At 44.2% G+C, this 19,292-nt stretch overlaps 1 protein-coding gene across 1 annotated transcript in view; it reads left to right on the top strand.

Annotated features, from left to right (window-relative positions):
- Positions 1 to 19,292, top strand: part of SV2C (synaptic vesicle glycoprotein 2C) — a 220,724-nt gene that overhangs the window by 109,943 nt on the left and 91,489 nt on the right. The window contains exon 4 of the mRNA XM_082724783.1: positions 2,319 to 2,470. Coding sequence (XP_082580909.1) covers positions 2,319 to 2,470 — 152 coding nt within the window. The remainder of the gene's footprint in view (positions 1 to 2,318; positions 2,471 to 19,292) is intronic.

Genomic DNA, 19,292 nt, shown 5'->3' with positions numbered 1-19,292 from the left:
AACTGGACTCTTTTTATGCATCAAGAAGTGAAGGCATAGATATGGGACCTGGGGCTTTATGGTGCAGAGAAACAGATTCTTCACGTCAAATGAAAAAAGCAGTAGCATTAAATGATTTATGACACAGCTGTTTTATTTCCTATTAAAATTGTGGGTTGTAATGAAACCATTTAAATCTGTTCAGGGCTTTGTGGAATTTTAAAATTCAGTTAGTTGTCCATGGTTTCTGGTCCTTGAGAAGTTGGGCAGAGAACTGTGTGTGGGATAGAGCCAGCTCTGACTGCCTGCCACATGCCTTTGTTTCTTGTGTGTGGAGGGGTCCACTTGATGACCTTCGAATGCTTGGCTCCCCCTAGTGTAATGGCACCAAATGGCCACGTGCTGCATCTGAGGTCATGTGGGGTCCAGGAATTTTAGGTAGAACTGCCACATTCGTAGCCCAGGCAAACAGATAGAGATGCTTTTTTGGCTAGTGTTTTTTTCAAGTCTTTGAACAGCAATTCCCATGAAGAAACACATTGCAATCCAATATACATTTTTATACATATTTATGTGTTCATGTATATAAATTTATAGTAGACACGTATATGTATATACATGTGTACTTTCTACATTATAAATATTTTTGTAATGAAAACAAAAGTTTCATGAAATGATATTTATCCTCATTACTTTAGTTGTGCTTAACTCTTTTCATTTCTAGTTCAATTTTTTAAAAATTCTGTTTATAGCTACTAAGTTAATTTCATAGCCCACAGATTGAAAAGCGTTGGCCAAGTTGATATGCCCGTGTCTCGAAGTAGATAACTATCATGTCACTTTAGGCAGGGGCAAATGAATGAAATGGTGCTATATTTTGACCTACCATTTGATGCACAATGACATGATGGATTCTGCAATTGGATTGGGGCATCCAGTTGGCTACAGATAAGGCCTTTCTCTAAATTTCATTTGCTAAGGTCACTGCCAATACTTCTTTATCATATTAAAGACTTTGAGGAAATCAGTTATTGCTAACTGCATAAATATATGTTTTACTTCTTGACATAAAATGTCAATAGCAATTTACCTTACAGAAATCTAAGCATAAAGGAATCGGCACATATTTTTAAAAATGTATTGCTAGTATTTTCTCTGCAACTTGCTCTTGTATATTGTTGTACATCTTCCCCCCAAATTTAAGAATTCATATACTGTTTGGGATGATGTTGAGTAATGTTTCTCCTACGTCCCTACTTCTGACGCTGTGTTTTTTAAAACTTGGGGGTCAAAACCTGTTTGAAATGCAGATGAGATCTAGGGCCCATCTGCCTAGAAGGAACAAAATATTTATTCTATAGACCCTCATTGGAGAAGCCTTAACCTGAATGGAAGTCACTATTCATGTCAAGATGTCTTATAGTTACACTACCAGAAGGAAGCATTGTACTCCATTCTATTGGTATGGAAATCAGCAGTGCCTTATTTGATTCAACCAGTGTGCATATATACACATGTACTCGGGCAGCAGTGAGATCTACTGGGTAGAAACCAGAGTGGTCCAAGAAGCAACCTGGTTGGGCCTGTGTCCCTCAGCACAACAGGCTGACCGGGCTGCAGGACCAACTGCCACAGAGTAGCCACAAGTAAGCCCAATGGCAGACAGCCTCCCAGAAGTGTTTGAAGCTCTTTCTTTCTTTCTTTCTTTTTTTTTTTTTTTAAGATTTCATTTATTTATTTGACAGACAGAGATCACAAGTAGGCAGAGAAGCAGGCAGAGAGAGAGGGGGAAGCAGGCTCCCCCCTGAGCAGAGAGCCCGACCTGGGGCTCGATCCCAGGACCCTGGGATCATGACCTGGGCCGAAGGCAGAGGCTTTAACCTACTGAGCCACCCAGGTGCCCCTTGAACCTCTTTCTAAAGTTACCATGTCTTTGACTAGGACATATCCTAGTACCTCTTTTTAAAAATTAATTCATTAAAATATTCATGAGATTAGATTCAATACTGTAATTTTTGCAAATATGTAGAACATTCAGTCAACCTGAGCAGAAACCTCTCTGATCCTTAAGCAAGGGTAAGCGTTATAAACCCCATGACTAGGGCACCACTGCCACCTTTTGGTGACATCCCTTAATTACAGGTTCTGGAGGGATAAAAAAACCTATATTTAACAGAGATTATAATATTAAAGTTATAAAATGATAGAAAATATACATCCCTGGATATGCTGGGGTGAAGAGAGAGTGTGTGTTGCTAAAGCTTGCTTTGGTTCTGCCCTTTGCATCTCCCACAGCTGTCCTTGCTCTGATCTCACATAGTCTTTGTCGCTCTTGGCAGGATTGGAGGGGCCATTCCCACGGTGTTCTCCTACTTCGCGGAAGTGCTGGCCCGAGAGAAGCGGGGGGAGCATCTGAGCTGGCTGTGCATGTTCTGGATGATTGGCGGCATCTACGCCTCTGCCATGGCCTGGGCCATCATCCCGCATTATGGTAAGAGGCTGGCCTGGCATGAACAAGGCATCACCTTCTTTGACTTCGGCCTCCCTTCTGTCCCTTTCTTGTCTTGTCATTGCTGGTTTGAGAACAACACTGTCATGATCAAGTTTTTGCCTTTTGTTTATCTAAGATTTTCTCCCTTGTATAGAGATCTGTAGAAGGTAAGACCATGCCAAGGGTCCTGTAGGAATATTGCTGCATTTTGCTGTTTTTCAAGGGATCACTTCCATTGGCTTTCTATGTGCTATCAACTCTAGGCTCCCCACCAAAATGGACAACAGGGGAGACACAGGTCATAATTGGCATAGAAGGCAGAATGACTTACCATTGTTTTGGGGACTATCATACACATCAGGCACATACATGTGCCTTTATTCATCCCTTCTGGGTCTAGTTCAAAGCTCAACCCCATGTCAGCCCACCTCTGCTGGCAGCTGAGAACTGGGATGAGAGCAGGAAGCATCCTGTCTTGTCATGGAACATCTATTTGTAGAACTTAAGAGATGACTCAACTGTCCTTGCTGGCCAGATCCTTCCTGAGTTTCTTCTAAGCTGTTCCTACCACCGCTGAACACTTTTAAGTTCTCCTGTTTCTGGGCAGTCAGCACTGTCCTGCTTAGAAGCCAGAAACTGCCAGGTGCTTCACCCACAAACAGTGAAATGCAGGGAGAGGTTCATTAGGAATCAAATCCAATAAACAAGACAGAGGGGAGTGGAGGTTTTCTGGTTGTGTGTATCTGTGTGAAAGAGAAAGAGAGCAAACATGTTGAAGTCTGCAAATTATGAATACTATGTAAATTAAAACCACATGTGGACTTTAAAAACTCACTCTTTGTTCAACCTAAAATCTAATTGATCATTGGGTGAAAAATTAGATTTCAAAAATTTGCTTTCGGATCATTTTCTTTTTTTTCCTTTTATTTTAGAACAGAGCAATTTTGGCTATAAAGCCTAGGTTTGTTAGGGAACAACCCTGAGTGAATTTGATCCACTGTTAAAATCAAAGACAAGGGTTCCCTGGGTGGCTCAGTGGGTTAAGCCTCTGCCTTCACTCAGGTCATGATCTCAGGGTCCTGGGATCAAGCCCCACGTCGGGCTCTCTGCTCAGCAGGGAGCCTGCTTCCCCCTTCTCTCTATGCCTGTCTCTCTGCCTATCTATGATCTCTGTCTGTCAAATAAATAAATAAAATATTTTTAAAAAATCAAAGACAAGATGTAAACTTTAGTATTTGAACTCATTGTAATTGAGCTTTATCCTATTGAGTTACAAAATTTATGCATGTCACACTCTTTTAATAAACCTATAAAGTTACATGCAAATCAATGTTGTATGTAACAATAACAAGGAAGGCATAAGGAATTGGTTACTTGGCCTAAAGAGAACTTTTCCCTGCCAGACACTTAAGTTGAGTGTGGCATGCGAAGCGCAAATGGTGGGTTTTCCTTTTTTGGACTCTGGTCTGTTCAGGGCTAGAGATACCCTCCCAGAGGTACTAACTCACACCTGCCATAAGGCTTGTCATCTCCCACCATGCAAGGAATTACAGGTGATTCTTCTTCTCTGTCTGGGCCCCGAAGACCTCAGCCATCCTCAGAACTAGCTCCCAACTCACTTAGCTGGCTGTTTGGAATGGAAAACCCACTTAGCTGCCATGGAAAGAATTGCTTTAGTACGCCTGGATGGCTCAGTCAGTTAAGCATCTGCCTTGAGCTCAGGTCATGATCTTAGGGGTCTTGGGATCCAGTCGCAAGTTAGGCTCCCAGCCCAGTGAAGAGACTGTTTCTCCCTCTCCCTCTGTCCATCCCCACTCCCCCTCTTTCTTTCTCTGACACAAATAAATAAAACCTTAAAAAGAAAAAGAAAGAAGAAGAAGAAGAATTGCTTCTTAGGAGCTCTGCGTGAAGAGACAAAAAGGAGATGCAGAGCCCAGGCCGAGTCCAGCTTTCCTCAGCATTGCTCCTGGAGCCGCCCTCGTCCATGAGCAACCTCTGTATGAATGAAAATTCGCTGCCTCATCCAAGCGGACGCAGGGGCAGCCCCACTGGCCAGCTCTGCCGGATGCTCACACAGCAAGTGGCATCCGTGGCGACTGGATTCCTCCGGAGGCCAGCCTCTTTCCAACCCCAGACGGCGGCACAGCTCTTTGGCTCCTGGATGTTTGCTGTCCCTTCTTCCTGGTCCCCTTCCCATCCTGTAGAATTTCTCCAGCTGGTCTTCCCAAACTTGGAACTCAGATTGGCTTTTGCAGTCTGCCCTTTTCCACAGGCCGGGGCGTTGATTGGCTTTTTTTTTTTTTTTTTTTAAATTGTTGGTTTGTTTGTTTGTTTTTCCTCATTGGGTATTTAGTTCTTCAGACTCCTGCTTTTCACACATCCCTACCCTTGAGCCATGGTGGGCTCCAGATTTTGTCTCTGGACTCACCAACCATCAGCTAGTGGCTGACCCACAAAAAATGAGTGTAATTTTACCTTTATTTTTCTCAAGCATACATAAGATATTCTTTTTTATAGCAAAACGGTCTGCCTAGTCCATACATAACTGGAAAGAGCTGAGGCTGTGAATCAGAAACAATTCCTAAAAAGTTTACCCAAAAAACCCCAATGACAATGTAACAAAATTAAGTGTATCTGAGGCTGGCATTAATTCTATGTTAAAGGAACCTTGAGAAATAATGACCTGGTTAAGAAATCAGTAACAGAATATTGAAACTTTACATGAAGGCTTTCCTGGCCAGAAATGTGGCCAAAGCAACAATTATTGCAAACAAGCCTGTCTGTATAGTTTTATCAACAGGGGAGATTTTTAAATATCCTTGCTGAGTTCATTGCTATGCTCTTGCAACTTGAGAGCTCTAATTATCTCAAAAGAAAAGAACTTAGTTTTAAAAATCCTGTGTTGAGGCTTCTGGGGGTTGATGATGTTCTCTATATTGGTGTGGGGGAGGGTGTTTCAGGAGTATTCATTTATAAAAATGCATTCAGCTAAGTACTTAAGATTTACATATGTCACCATATGGGAGTTACACTTTTTTTATAAATATTTTTTCATAAAATTTACCACTTCTGTTACCCCCTGAAAATACCCACGCTTGGGTCCTACTCCGGATCAATCGAATCTAATTATCTGGGTTAGGGATTCTGCATGGATGGTTTTTTGTTTTTTTTTAAGATTTATTTATTTATTTGACAGACAGATCACAAGTAGGCAGAGAGGCAGGCAGAGAGAGAGGAGGAAGCAGGCTCCCCGCTGAGCAGAGAGCCTGATATGGGGCTTGATCCCAGTACCCTGGGATCATGACCTGAGCCAAAAGCAGAGGATTTAACCCACTGAGCCACCCCGGTGCCCCTGCATGGATGGTTTTTAAAGCCATTTAAAGCTGGTTCTCTGCAGCCAGGTTTGAGAATCTTCAGCTTCCTACCTCTGCCAGGGGGTGATCTGGGAAGCCCCTGAGGCTTCACCATGTATGCACAGGGAGGGGGGCTACAGATGGGCACTAAGAGAAGAGTGAGCCTGACTGGCATGGTTGACTTGTTCAGTGGGCGTTTAAGTTTCCATATTGTTGTTTTCATCCAGGCTAAAGGACTTTCCCCACTCATGTGGCTGAGAATCACTTACAAAGTAGCTTTGACATCTTGGTCTGTCTTCTCAATGCTACATCTTTTGACTTTACGTAAAATGGATAAGAGCTGTTAAGTCCATCCACTTTCCCTACAGTCTCAGAGAAAGTGAAAAGATTTCTCTTTTGCCTCTGAAATTCTGCCTAGTATAAATGGTGTCACAGCTTATAGAAAAAGGAGAGTACATGGGTCCTGGGCCTCCATCCTCTTTCATTCAGGAGACCCCTGGGCACCAGCACCTGGACAGCAGATGGAGTTTTCACCCAGCAGGGGAGGAACCTGGGAGTATCATAGAACGACTCAGAGCCAGGTTCTGGCCCATCTTACATCAGTAACGGGATTTGTGCTCGAGGGAAAGGATCAAAAACTGGCACCCACCCACTTAGGAGAAGAATCAATGAAACAAGATGGGATTGGGAGGGAGACAAACCATAAGTGACTCTTAATCTTACAAAACAAACTGAGGGTTGCTGGGGGGGGGGGTTGGGAGAAGGGGGTGGGATTATGGACATTGGGGAGGGTATGTGCTTTGGTGAGTGCTGTGAAGTGTGTAAACCTGGTGATTCACAGACCTGTACCCCTGGGGATAAAAATATATGTTTATAAAAAATAAAAAATTAAAAAAAATAAAACTGGCACCCACACCACAAGCAATTCAAATGATAAGTGATGCAGATAAGAAGGTGTCTGTGGTGTTCTCTTTCTGCGTTTTGTGGCTGTCAGTGCACAGTGCCCTCAGCCTTCAAGAGGCTTGAATTCTGACTCCCAGACAAACTTCTTATGCAAAGAGACCAAGAGCGGTCACTCAGGATGGGCAAGGAAATCTGGAAGGATTCTTCAGAGGTTAGACAAGGCCAGGAAGGGGGGTTGGACAGCTGCAAGGGCTCCTGAGTTCACATGTGGGCTGTGGCCAGGGTCTGCTGACCGACAGAAGGAGCCCCCCAGCTGGCCGAGGCTCGTCTCTGGACCAGCCTCGGATCATGATGGTGCTTTACCTTCACACTGCTGCTGGTGGGGATGAAGATTTCCCTGCAGACGGTCTCCAACATCTGAAGGTTCCCAACAGAAGATTACATCGCCCACTCTGACACAGCTTTAGGGGGCAGAGTGTTTGAATGTCATCACCTTTCCTGCCAGCCCCCTCCCCTGTGACCCACTCCTTCCAGCAGCTGGGATCCCTGTGAGAGAAGAGATAGCACAGGGATGACGCTTTTCCTTCACCCTCCCTCCCCTGAGTAATCAGGACAAACACGGCATTAATGGAAGCCCCTGGGCCTCAAGGGAAAATGGAACAGGTTGCTGACTCACAGCACTTTCCCTCTTCCGCTGAGAGCTGAGAGCTTGCACGTTGGCCCGGGCTTTGGAGTTGCCCTGGGATTACAGCACTGTCTGCTCCATTAAACCCTCCCACGTCATTTTCTCTTTGAAATTCGTTGTGCACATCAGATGAGGTTTGTCCCCTGCTGAGGGGCACCACTGTGCGAAGCAAGGACATTCAATTAGCTAAGTGGGAATGTTCTCCGTTCAGCACAAAATGCCTCAGCTCTTAAAGCCCAGAGTGCATGGGGCTGCCCGCCGCACTTTAGCCACCCCACAGCCTCCATCACCCTCTGCCCTTCACCGCAGACCTCCCAGGGCCAAGCTGAGGGCACCCTGAAGGCCAGGCCCATCCCAGCACCACCAGCTTCCCCACCAGCCGCATCTCGAGGTCTGGACTTAAAACCTCACATATTCCTGACCAAGATGTGCCTGCTTCCTTTAGTTCTGTGATATGGGAAGCTAATACATTTCTAACTCCCTCATGATAAAACGGGGTGAAGGGAGCACAGTCTAGTCATAGTCTAATGACTGTCTGGCTGAAGAAGGAAACAGACGAGGGTATCACGTTTTGTTCATGATCGGAAAAGCACTGTGGCCAAGGGAATGGATTGGGGGGTGAGTGCTGATCTCGAATCCCTACCACACTGCTTCTCGGTATGACCTTTGTCAAGCTTTTCAGTCTCCCAACCCGTTTTCTGCATCATGCTGGGGGTTAAGCATGACAATCATGTTAACACCCAGTGCATAGTTAGTGCTCAAAAACTGGTAGCTCTTGCTGCTGTCAGGTTTACCTACACGGGCTCCCAGACTCCATCAGTGCAGTCCAGCACGAGCTCCGAGCTACAGGAAAGGACGGAGAAGGAGCTGAGAAATGCCAAACAATAAACCTCACCTCGCAGGTGAGGAGATCAGAGGAGTCAGAAGAAAGGAAAAATCAGGAAAAAATTTAAGATAATGAGAGAGATTCAAGGAAAAGAATAATACCATAAAACCTGGATTACCTGGAACCCAATGAATCCATATCTTCCATTCAATTATTGGTTGGATGAATTAATATTTGAAGGACACAAACTATACAAAGACCCACCTTCAAGGCACTCTCGCCAGGTAGAAGGAACAAGATGTCCTAGCCTGCCAGCAGAGATGCTGCCCAGCCCACCAGGTTACAGGGACCTTGGCAGAGTCATTGCTGTCTTGGCGGGAAGGTGTCCTATGCTCTGGACCTGGTAGGAGGCAGAGTGGTTCCTGGCATGGGATTAGATCTAAGGCATGCCTGGTTCCAAGCCAACTCTGCCATTCTCTAGTTTTGTCACCTCTAGGACCGTTCTTGGGCTGTCTCGTCCTCTGTCTCCTTGTCTAGAAAGCAAGCATACTACCGCATAGTGCTGCTGTGTTCAAGCACTGTGTACAGAAAGTGTTTACACCATGCCTGACACGCATGGCCACTAAGTGCGGTCTTTTATTTCCACAGATGGAGCTAATGTTGAGGTAAGGGTATGAAGAAGGAACTGGAAGAGTGAAGAAACCATACTCCCCTTTTGCTGACCATATTCTCTCAGTTGTGTGCTTATCATTTGAACGTTGTGGAGGTGGATAAGAAGGGGGAAGATGCGAGAACAGAGCTTGTAAGGCATGCCAAGTATTCTGCACCCACTCCAGGTGACAGGTGACAGCTGTGTCCCGCTTTCCCACCCAGCCAGGTGCCCCCAGCCTTGCCACCCACCTTTGCCGTCCCTCATTGAATGTCATGGCACTGAAGATTTTATGCTTAAGTATCTGAGTAAGACATTGCAAGGGGAATCCCCTTGGTACATCAGTGTACACCAGTGCTATTTCTTAATTTGTCCATTTTAGGATGCATCTAATCTTTGATTTCAACAAAATGACTCTTGGGCTCAGATTTCCTTCACTCTATGACAGTTCTCCCCAAATGTTAAGAGGATACATCAGCCCCCAAAATAATAACGACAAAGTCCTTCTTTAAGAGCTTAAGAAATGGATATGAGGCATTCTCATAGTCAAGTGTATGGCTATGTTTTTAGTGAGTGTGTGTCATTGTTCAGGTGTTCTGGAAGCCTCCTTTCTTAAAGTCACAAGCTCTCCCACCCCCACCCCCAGACCTCCCGCTGCTCTCCTCATGGGAAGTGCATCACCTGGGAAAACATGTGTCTGCTTGGGTACAGGTAATCCCCCACCTGCCACCCACCCCACCCCCTGCCAGTCCTGCACAGTTCTGGGAAGTGCTTTTCAACATCCTCACTCTGACCACCGAGGCATAGAGGAGTCACTCTTCTATTGTGCATTAAGCCAATTATCATGGTGCTCAAGTCCTCCCACTGCCATCCACGCACCTCAGAAACAGAGGGGCGGCAGTCATTTGTTGAGAGCCTTCTGTGTCCCAGACATTGTGCCAAGCACATTGATCTTAAACTCACAGTCTGAAAACAGAGATAGGGGCTTTAAAAATATGACAGTTTTCCCATTCACATGTGGGCAGGCAAGGCTGCAGGTGCATATGCTGCTGGCGGTGCTGGGTGACCCCGCACAGCTGGGCTGCTCGTCCATCCCTTGGCCTGCACACCTCTTCTCAGAATAATGCTTTTAAAGGCAGAAAATAAAAAAATAGGATTCTAAATGAGACCAGTTGTTAGCAAAATGAATTGGCGTATGAAATAACTACAGCTGGATTAGACGTAATAGCTATCTTTATTTTTAAGTAGATATGGACATAGAAGCTAGAAGTCAACAAATCCTTTCTCTTGGCTCCTAAGAAACCACTGGTCTTTGAGTTCTCCCAGAATCCCACATTCCATTCTTTACCATCTCTTAGTTAAGATTAGGATTGACTAAGGGGAGAAAAAAAATTAAGATTGATGGATATAAGAGAAAAAAAAAATCAACAGAGGCAGGAACAAGTTACAAGCTTATTATATTAAAAGAAGCCTGGATGGGGGCTGTCTAGTACTGGGATGGTAGTTCCACCCAATTCCTTTTAACTCAAAATTCCTTTTATCCACCATTCTTGGTGCATTTCATCCGGTAGGTCCACATTCTAGGCAGGACAAAGCAGGAGGGATCTATAAAGATACACCTGGGCTGCCATTAAGAATCTCCATGGAAATCTCACACAAATCTACTTAAATCTCATTAGCCAGAACTTTAGCTAGCGTACCTAGCTACAAGGGAGTTTTGGAAATGTAATCTTCTATAACCAAGCAATAAAGAGAACACAAATCAGACAGAGTGGATATTGAGAGACAACTAGCCACCTCTGCTTGACCATTTCATTCTTCTTCTAGAAAGTCTTTTAAAAATGTCCATATGGTTCTTGATTTAAATTTTAATGTGGCCTTTCTGTATTGGGCAGTTTTTAGATGCACATAATGGAAAGTAAGTCAAGCTAACTTAACCAGAACAGGAATTTATCAGGAGGCTATTGAGTAGCTCATAGAATGGCCAGGAAAGCTAGAGAACCAATCTTAGAAAATGGCAGGAACCAAGGGAATCCTTCCTTAGATGGCTGGCATGGCTTGTGAACAAATTCAAAATGTCAACACCCAGACTCAAAAAACCCCCAGATACAGCCTAAGAGAAATTAGCTCAAAATACACAGCTTCAGTTTCCACTGCACCAAGGAGTTTTGATAGTGGTTTAATTGTTCTTCAAAGATGGTGGAGTTTTCTGTGCAAGATTCAATCATGAGGGGTGGCACCTGCTGTTAGAAAGGCATGATTACCAACATGTGACATCCTAGTCAAAGTATCTTGAGGCCCTAGTTAGGGTAGAGCACTTCACATGCAATAATATGTGTCAGGGAGGAGAATATGGGTCCATATGAGGGCAGGTGTAGTTTGAGCTAGTGTGGCCTTTACATGTTGGTTACAGAAAATTCGGTACAACACTCTAAAGAGCCCTATCCAATGCAAATTCTGGACATCATTCCAGCAGACCAGACATCCTTATCCTCAGATTATAGCTGACTAGACTCCTGGGTCCTTCCCAAAGCAAATGTGAATTCCAGCCTAATCACTGGCCTAGATCTTTCATAAATCTTGGAGAACTTGATCTCCAGAAGAGATAAAAGCACCTATATTTACAATAAATAAAACCACAAAAGTTGGTTTCACTTACTATCGATAAAGATGCCTTTTCCAAGAGCTGTTGACATTAAGGTTTGCCTTGGAACAAATAGTATAAACATTTGGATTATATTGTCCACTCTTCCTCACCCTCATGCCCACCCCTCAGTGAGCCATTTGGCTGTGCTGCCCATCATACTGTGTAATGTACAAGACAAATGGTGGTCGTGAGGCTTGAAAGGGATACCTGCAAAGAGGTTGGAAAACAGTCTGAGAACTATGTGCTGGGAAACAGTGGTGGCCAGGCTCTAAATTTGGCAAAATTAAAGGAGACCAAATATGGCAAAAGAAAATGTGGGTGAAAACAGAGAAGACTGGTTACCATAGATATGAGTCAAATGGACCATCCTGCTAATGAGAGGATGCTCTTGCTGGTTGTGTGATTCAGTCGGAGTGAAGAGACGTGCTGTCTCAGCCATTTGTACGTTCCCTCACCCAGTCTTCTCAACAACTGGAAGCATGTCTTAATGAGGGGACTGGCAAGGGTCAGGAAACTCTCTGAAGGTCATGGAACCCATTTATTTTTTCCTAAGCCTAAATTATCCCACAAAGAAGTGGCTCCTAGAAGTGAATCCTCATTACTGCTAAACTAACAGAGATTGAACCTTCATTGAAATTACATGATGAGATGTAACACCGCGCTTTGGGTGTAGCAAACATTTGGGGGACATCTACCCTGTGACTGGCCCAGTGCTAGAAGCTGCAGAAGGTTTGAGGCTAAGGTGGAAGTCTACAGAAACATCTGATCTTGGGTAAAAAACAACAACCTTGAAATCGAGCTTTGCTTCCAGTCTTTGTGGATTGGGAAGTTCAGCCTTGCCCCGGCCACTTTGAATTCCATGTGTCCTTTAACATACAGATCATGTTACAGTGTAGTTGGAGGGAACACATCAGCCTGAAAGATTAGGGTGGAAGGCTGGGGAAACCTTAGGTAAGAAGGGAAGATGAGTTGTGAAAAGTCAGAGACTCCTGGTTTCATCCGATTCAACAGTTTACCACTGAAGCGACCAATTTAAATATCATAGTGCCCAGGCAGGCAATGTGTACGCATGAAGCAGACAAGAAAGGGAATGGAGGCAAAGAGAGAGTCCATGCCCTCTGTTGAGGGTTGGCAGCTACTCAGCCCTAACAGATTTAAGCCAACCAGTTATTGATGCCTAGTGTGGCCAGATTTACTGGGAGAGAGCAGAATTCTGGACAGTTACGTGAATTCTCTCCAATTTTTAATCTGTCAAATTTTAAATTATTTTTATAGGGCTATAACTTACCTGTGTGGTAGGCAGAATGATGGTCCCCAAAGATGTCCACATCCTAACCCTCTGGACCTATGAATGTAAGAGTTTCCATGGCAAAGGATAATAAAGGTTGCAGAGGGAATTAAGGTTGCTAATCAGACCTTCAAATAGGAAGATGATCCTGCATTTTCTAGTGGGCTCAATCTAATCACAGGGGCTTTGACAGCAGAAGATGGAGTAAGGAAGAAAGACGGAGAAGTAACAGTGTAGGCAGAACTCAGTTTGAGGTTACTTGCTTTAAAGATAGAGGAAGGGGGCCATGAATGAAGGAAAGTGGGAAGCCCCAGGAAGCTGGAAAAGGTAAGGAAACCTATTCTCCTCCAGAGTCTCCATGAGGAAGGCAGACCTGCTGATACTTTGCTTTTAGGGCAGTGAGATCCATTTTGGACTTCTGACCTGCAGGGTTGTAGGATAATACCTTTGTGTGGCTTTTAAGCCAGTAGAGTGTACAGAAATTTGTTGCAGAACAATAGGAAATGAATATCACATACAATAAAATCAATCCGTTTTAAGTGATGAGATTTGACAAAGGTTTACAATTGTGTAACTACCACCCCAGTAAGATACAGAACACTCCCATCACCAAAAAGATCCCCTTGTACTCCACGGCAGTCAATTTCCTCGCACCATCCCTGGTCTTTGGTAAGCAATGATATGTTTCTGTCTTTTATAAAATTTCTTATATATGGAATCATACAGCACATAATTTTTGTACTTGGATTCTGTTTGGGCATATGTCTTTGAGATTCTTCTTTGTAGCTGAGGGTTTGGGGGTTCATGTCTTGTGGTTACTGAGTGATATCCCATCATATGGATGGGTCACAGTTTGCTGTTGATCCTTTCCCCAGTTGATGGATCTTTTTGGTTGTTTACAGTTTGGCTATTAGGATTAATTATGTACATTTGAGTACAAGTCATTGTGTGAACGAGGTTTTTATTTCTTCTGGGTAAATATCTGAGGGGTGAATTGCTGACTTGTTTGGTAAGTATATCTTTAACTTGATGAGAAACTGCCACGTTGTTTTCCTAACTGGCTTTATCACAATCACCTCATCTTTTCAAAAAGTTTTCAAAGCTCTGTATGGACCAAACAGAATGTACTTATAGGCCAGGTGCTAAATTTAACACAGGAGGAACCATTTTTAAGCTGAAAGGAGCTAACATGACCTGGAAGAGAAGACCAGTCTTCAGCTTTTGCTGAGGGAGAGATGGTGCCTCTCTGGAAACCAGAGTGGGAGGAAGATCTCCTGAGGAGAAAGGCAGGTGGGACTCCTGGTCATTAAGTACCTGTGGGACAGCTGTGCCCTCAAACTAGAGGAAATGGAGCTGTGCTGTGGGGTGGAGTCCCTGTGACCAGAGAGAGCAAGAGCTTAGTTTGGGTCAGAGGTTGGACATGAGCTCGTGGCCCCAGAAGAGCAGGGCCTCAGCAGTGGCCTGCTGAAGGGTGAAGAACCTAAGGCACCTTCTGAGAAGTAGCAGGAGGCAAAATGTCTGACTGCCAGGTGTCCTTATCCTAAATGAGATTTGCCCTTGGTCATTTATGAAGATTTTCAGAAGCATCCTCTCATAACCCAGATAAAAGTCAAAGTATGTGACAGCCTGTCCTGCCCAGGAGCTGGCGGGGCAGAAGGCACTAGGTAAGCAACCAGCAGGACCAGCTCCTTCCGTGACCATCTTCTCTCTGCCATGTGTGGTTTGTGCTGCCGGGCCAGCAGTGAAGTCTCTTTCTGCAGTGTAGAGAGGGCAGAGGACTACTAGAAAGGAGAAAGGAAAGAAAGACTGTAGACCAGGGCAATTCCCCCTTTCTGACCCAAATATCATACCCCTGGGCCATGGTGCCTCACACGCTCTATGTGACCAGGCTCAGTTCTGCCTTCTTCCACAGCCATAATTTATAGATTCAATTTAAAAAAATGCATCTTTCCGAAATACCCTAAGCAATTTCTGGACTCTTTGAAGCCAAAGATCAATTCTTTTTTTTTTTTTTTTAAGATTTTATTTATTTATTTGACAGACAGAGATCACAAGTAGGCAGAGAGGCAGGCAGAGAGAGAGAGGAGGAAGCAGGCTCCCCGCCAAGCAGAGAGCCCGATGCAGGGCTCGATCCCAGGACCCTGGGATCATGACCTGAGCTGAAGGCAGAGGCTTTAACCCACTGAGCCACCCAGGCGCCCTCCAAAGATCAATTCTTAGTCATCTTTATAATCTCCATGGTACCAGAACACCATGGAGATTATAACACCATTACTGGCCCAGACTAGCTCACAATGAATGTTTTGTTGAACTGAGTCACCAAATGACCTGGGGAGGGATGTTAGACCCCTCTTCGCATCTGATCTAACATAACCACTTAGTTCTACTTAGTTTGGTTAAATAAGCTTGTGCTATGAGGTTTTTTTTTTTTTTTTTTTTTTTCCTTCGTGAATCAATGTCTTAGGAACAAGTTCCCATCATTGTGATGGTTGGGGCTGATGCGGCTTAAAGGGGAGGAACTGGCTGCTGTCATCCTGGTTCACTCTTTCTGAGCCCCTGCAGGAGCAATGGCTTAGAACAGGGAGATGAGAAATAGCTCTCTGTTACCTAAAGTTCTGTCACTTACCTGCTGCTAAGTTACTGGAACTTATAGTGGTTCCCGGATTTCTGGGTTGTTTCTAACCCCCCCCACCCCACCCCTGCTCCTCTCCTTTTATCTTCTGGCCTCTGACGCATGTTTGGATTCTAAAGGACTATCTCAGTAGCCTTTGCCGGCTGCTCAGGGGATCCAGACTGTTGGGTTTATTTACGGCATCAGACGCTCATTATGCACCACACTGTCTGGGAGATTTTCCCTGCTATTAACAATCCACTCCAGTCGAATCAGGTCCACTTGGGCGTTTCTCGAAGAAAAGCCTGTGCATGTGGTCATGGTTTGAAGAGCAGGGAGAGCCTGATTGAGGGGTGACAGAGCAGAAGATGTGCTACGCTGACCTGAGAGTTTGCGGCGCTCAGCAGGGGCATGTCACAGTGGAGACGCTTTGGAAAATGAGAAATGGGACTGTCACACTAAGGAGAGCTGGTTTGTTCTGCATTCCAGGAAGAGTTGACAGGATAAGTGGAGAGCATGGAAAAATCCAGAACAGAGCTGCTAGAAAGTTAAGGCATGAAAACTGTTTGCCCTTTTCCTGCTAAGAGAGGGTGAAATGATGCCCCCCGGAGGAGTGAGGATGTATGTCAATAGTGGTGCACGTGGACAGTCCCCATATTCCTGTAGGGATCAGAGACTAAGGCCTTCCTTGTGCAGGAGACAAAGCCTTCCTTTCACCTCAAGCCCATGCTGAGGTGGGGTCTCAGTGACTAAAAACTGAAAGCAAGGGAAAACAGGAGGTTTGGAGTGGGAGGGCCTTGAACTGAGAGTCTTCTAACCTAGGTAAGGAAGTGTACTCTGGTATAGGCATTCTGGAGAGTGGTCAGATGATGCTTGTCAAAATGTATAAATAAATACCTTCTGACATAGCATACTCCATCCCTGGTATATACCCTGAGGAATGCATACATACATCCATCAGGGGCCATACCGAAGGATGGTCACAGCAGTACTGTTTGTGAAAGGAGTAAATTGGGGCAATCTGTCCATCCATCACTAGAGGGTGGGTTAGTGAAAGTTGGTGGCACTCTTGGCATCAATTAGAAGCAGTAATGGCGACATGATACCACAGTGAGTGAAAAGTAAGAAAAAATTGAAGAACCTAGCATGTTGCCATTTTCTAAGTTAAGGGACCTCTGACTTGTTTTACAAGGATTTTATTCAAATTTGAGTCAACATTGGCTTTATCTTTTTGAATTACAGTTTTCAGGGTGATTTTTTTAAAAAATAAATTCCCAGAGTGGAATTACTGAATCATTTAGTGTATCTATTTTTTTTTAGTGTATCTATTTTTAATTTATTAAGGAACCTCCATACTGTTTTCTAGAGTCATTGTACCAATTTAAATTAATGGATAAAGAAGATACTGTGTGTGTGTGTGGTGTGTGTGTGGGTATACAATTCGATATTACTCAGCCATAAAAAAATGAAATCTTCCTATTTGGACAATGTGGATAGATCTAGAAGGTATTTTGCTAAGTGATAAGTGAGTCAGAGAAGGACAAATACCATTTGATTTCATTTGTATGTGGAATCTAAAAAACAAAACAAATGAACAAATAAAAATAGAAATAGACTCAAATATAGAGGGTAAACTGGTGGTTGCCAGAAGGTAAGGGGATGGGGGGAGGGGATGAGTGAATTAGATGAAGGGGATTAAGAGATGCAAACCTCCACTTACCAAATCACCAGTAGGAAAAGGAAAGCATGGGGAATATTGTCAATAATACTGTAATAATGTTGTATGGTGATGGATGGTAACCACACTTATTGTGGTGATATACAATATATACATATTGTATACAATTGTCGAATGATTACATTGTGCTCCTGAAGCTGGTGCAGCATGGTAAGTCAACTGTATTTCAATAAGAAAAATTTCTTTTAAAAAAAACCATAGAGTGGAGGAGGAGTCAAGATGGCGGAGAAGTAGCAAGCTGAGACTGCTTCAGCTGGCCGGAGATCAGCTAGATAGCTTATCTAAAGATTGCAAACACCTGAAAATCCATCGGCAGACCGAAGAGAAGAACAGCAGCAATTCTGGAAACAGAAAAACAACCACTTTCTGAAAGGTAGGACCGGCGGAGAAGTGAATCCAAAGCGACGGGAAGATAGACCCCGGGGGGAGGGGCCGGCTCCCGGCAAGCGGCGGAGCAACCGCGCACAAAATCGGGACTTTTAAAAGTCTGTTCCGCTGAGGGACATCAGTCCAGAGGCTAAACCGGGGCAAAGCCCACGCGGGGTCAGCGTGGCCTCAGGTCCCGCAGGGTCACAGAAGGATCGGGGGTGTCTGAGTGTCGCAGAGCTTGCGGGTATTGGAACGGGAAAGCCGGCTACAGAGACAGAGCCGACAGTAAGCTCGCAGCTCGGTGTTACCTTGAACCGATCGCAGGCTCGGTGAGCTCGGAGCGCGGCCGGAGGTCAGGCAGACGGGAGTAACTGGGCGCTGTTCTCTGAGGGCGCACTGAGGAGTGGGGCCCTGGGCTCTCGGCTCCTCCGGGCCGGAGACCAGGAGGCCGCCATTTGTGTTCCCGTCCTCCGGAACTCTACGGAAAGCGCTCAGGGAACAAAAGCTCCTGAAAGCAAACCCGAGCGGATTACTCACCCCGGCCCCGGGTAAGGGCGGTGTAATTCCGCCTGGGGCAAAGACACTTGAGAATCACTACAACAGGCCCCTCCCCCAGAAGATCAACAAGAAATCCAGCCGAGACCAAGTTCACCTACCAAGGAGTGCGGTTTCAATACCAAGGAGAGCAGCAGAATTCCAGAGGAGGAGAAAGCAAAGCACGGAACTCATGGCTTTTTTCCTGTGATTTTTTTTTAGTCTTGCAGTTAATTTAATTTTTTCTTTTTCATTTTTTTTTTCTTTTTTTCTTTTTCTTCTCGCCTTCGGGTAAAATTTTTTTTTTTTTAACTGTTACCTTTTTCTTTTTTAACGATTTTTTACTAGTTTATCTAATATATATATTTTTTCTTTTTTACATTTTTCTCAGGTGTTTTCTTTTTTTAAAAAAATTTTTTTTTCTTTTCTTTTTTTTTCTTTCTTTCTTTTTGAACCTCTTTTTATCCCCTCTCTCCCCACTCACGATTTTGGATCTCTTCTAATTTAGTTAAAGCATATTTTCCTGGGGTTGTTGCCACCCTTTTAGTATTTTACTTGCCCCTTCATTTACTCTTATCTGGCCAAAATGACAAGACGTAAAAATTCAACGCAAAAAAAAGAACAAGAGGCAGTACCAAAGGCTAGGGACCTAATCAATACAGACATCGGTAATATGTCAGATCTAGAGTTCAGAATGACAATTCTCAAGGTTCTAGCCGGGCTCGAAAAAGGCATGGAAGATATTAGAGAAACCCTCTCGAGAGATATAAAAGCCCTTTCTGGAGAAATAAAAGAACTAAAATCTAACCAAGTTGAAATCAAAAAAGCTATTAATGAGGTGCAATCAAAAATGGAGGCTCTAACTGCTAGGATAAATGAGGCAGAAGAAAGAATTAGTGATATAGAAGACCAAATGACAGAGAATAAAGAAGCTGAGCAAAAGAGGGACAAACAGCTACTGGACCACGAGGGGAGAATTCGAGAATTAAGTGACACCATAAGACGAAACAACATTAGAATAATTGGGATTCCAGAAGAAGAAGAAAGAGAGAGGGGAGCAGAAGGTATACTGGAGAGAATTATTGGGGAGAATTTCCCCAATATGGCAAAGGGAACGAGCATCAAAATTCAAGAGGTTCAGAGAACGCCCCTCAAAATCAATAAGAATAGGCCCACACCCCGTCACCTAATAGTAAAATTTACAAGTCTCAGTGACAAA

This window comes from Mustela nivalis, assembly GCF_964662115.1.
Source record: "Mustela nivalis genome assembly, chromosome: 3".
Taxonomy (NCBI): domain Eukaryota; kingdom Metazoa; phylum Chordata; class Mammalia; order Carnivora; family Mustelidae; genus Mustela; species Mustela nivalis.
Note: the sequence above shows the minus strand (reverse complement) of the source record. Positions and strands in the feature narration are given on the sequence as shown.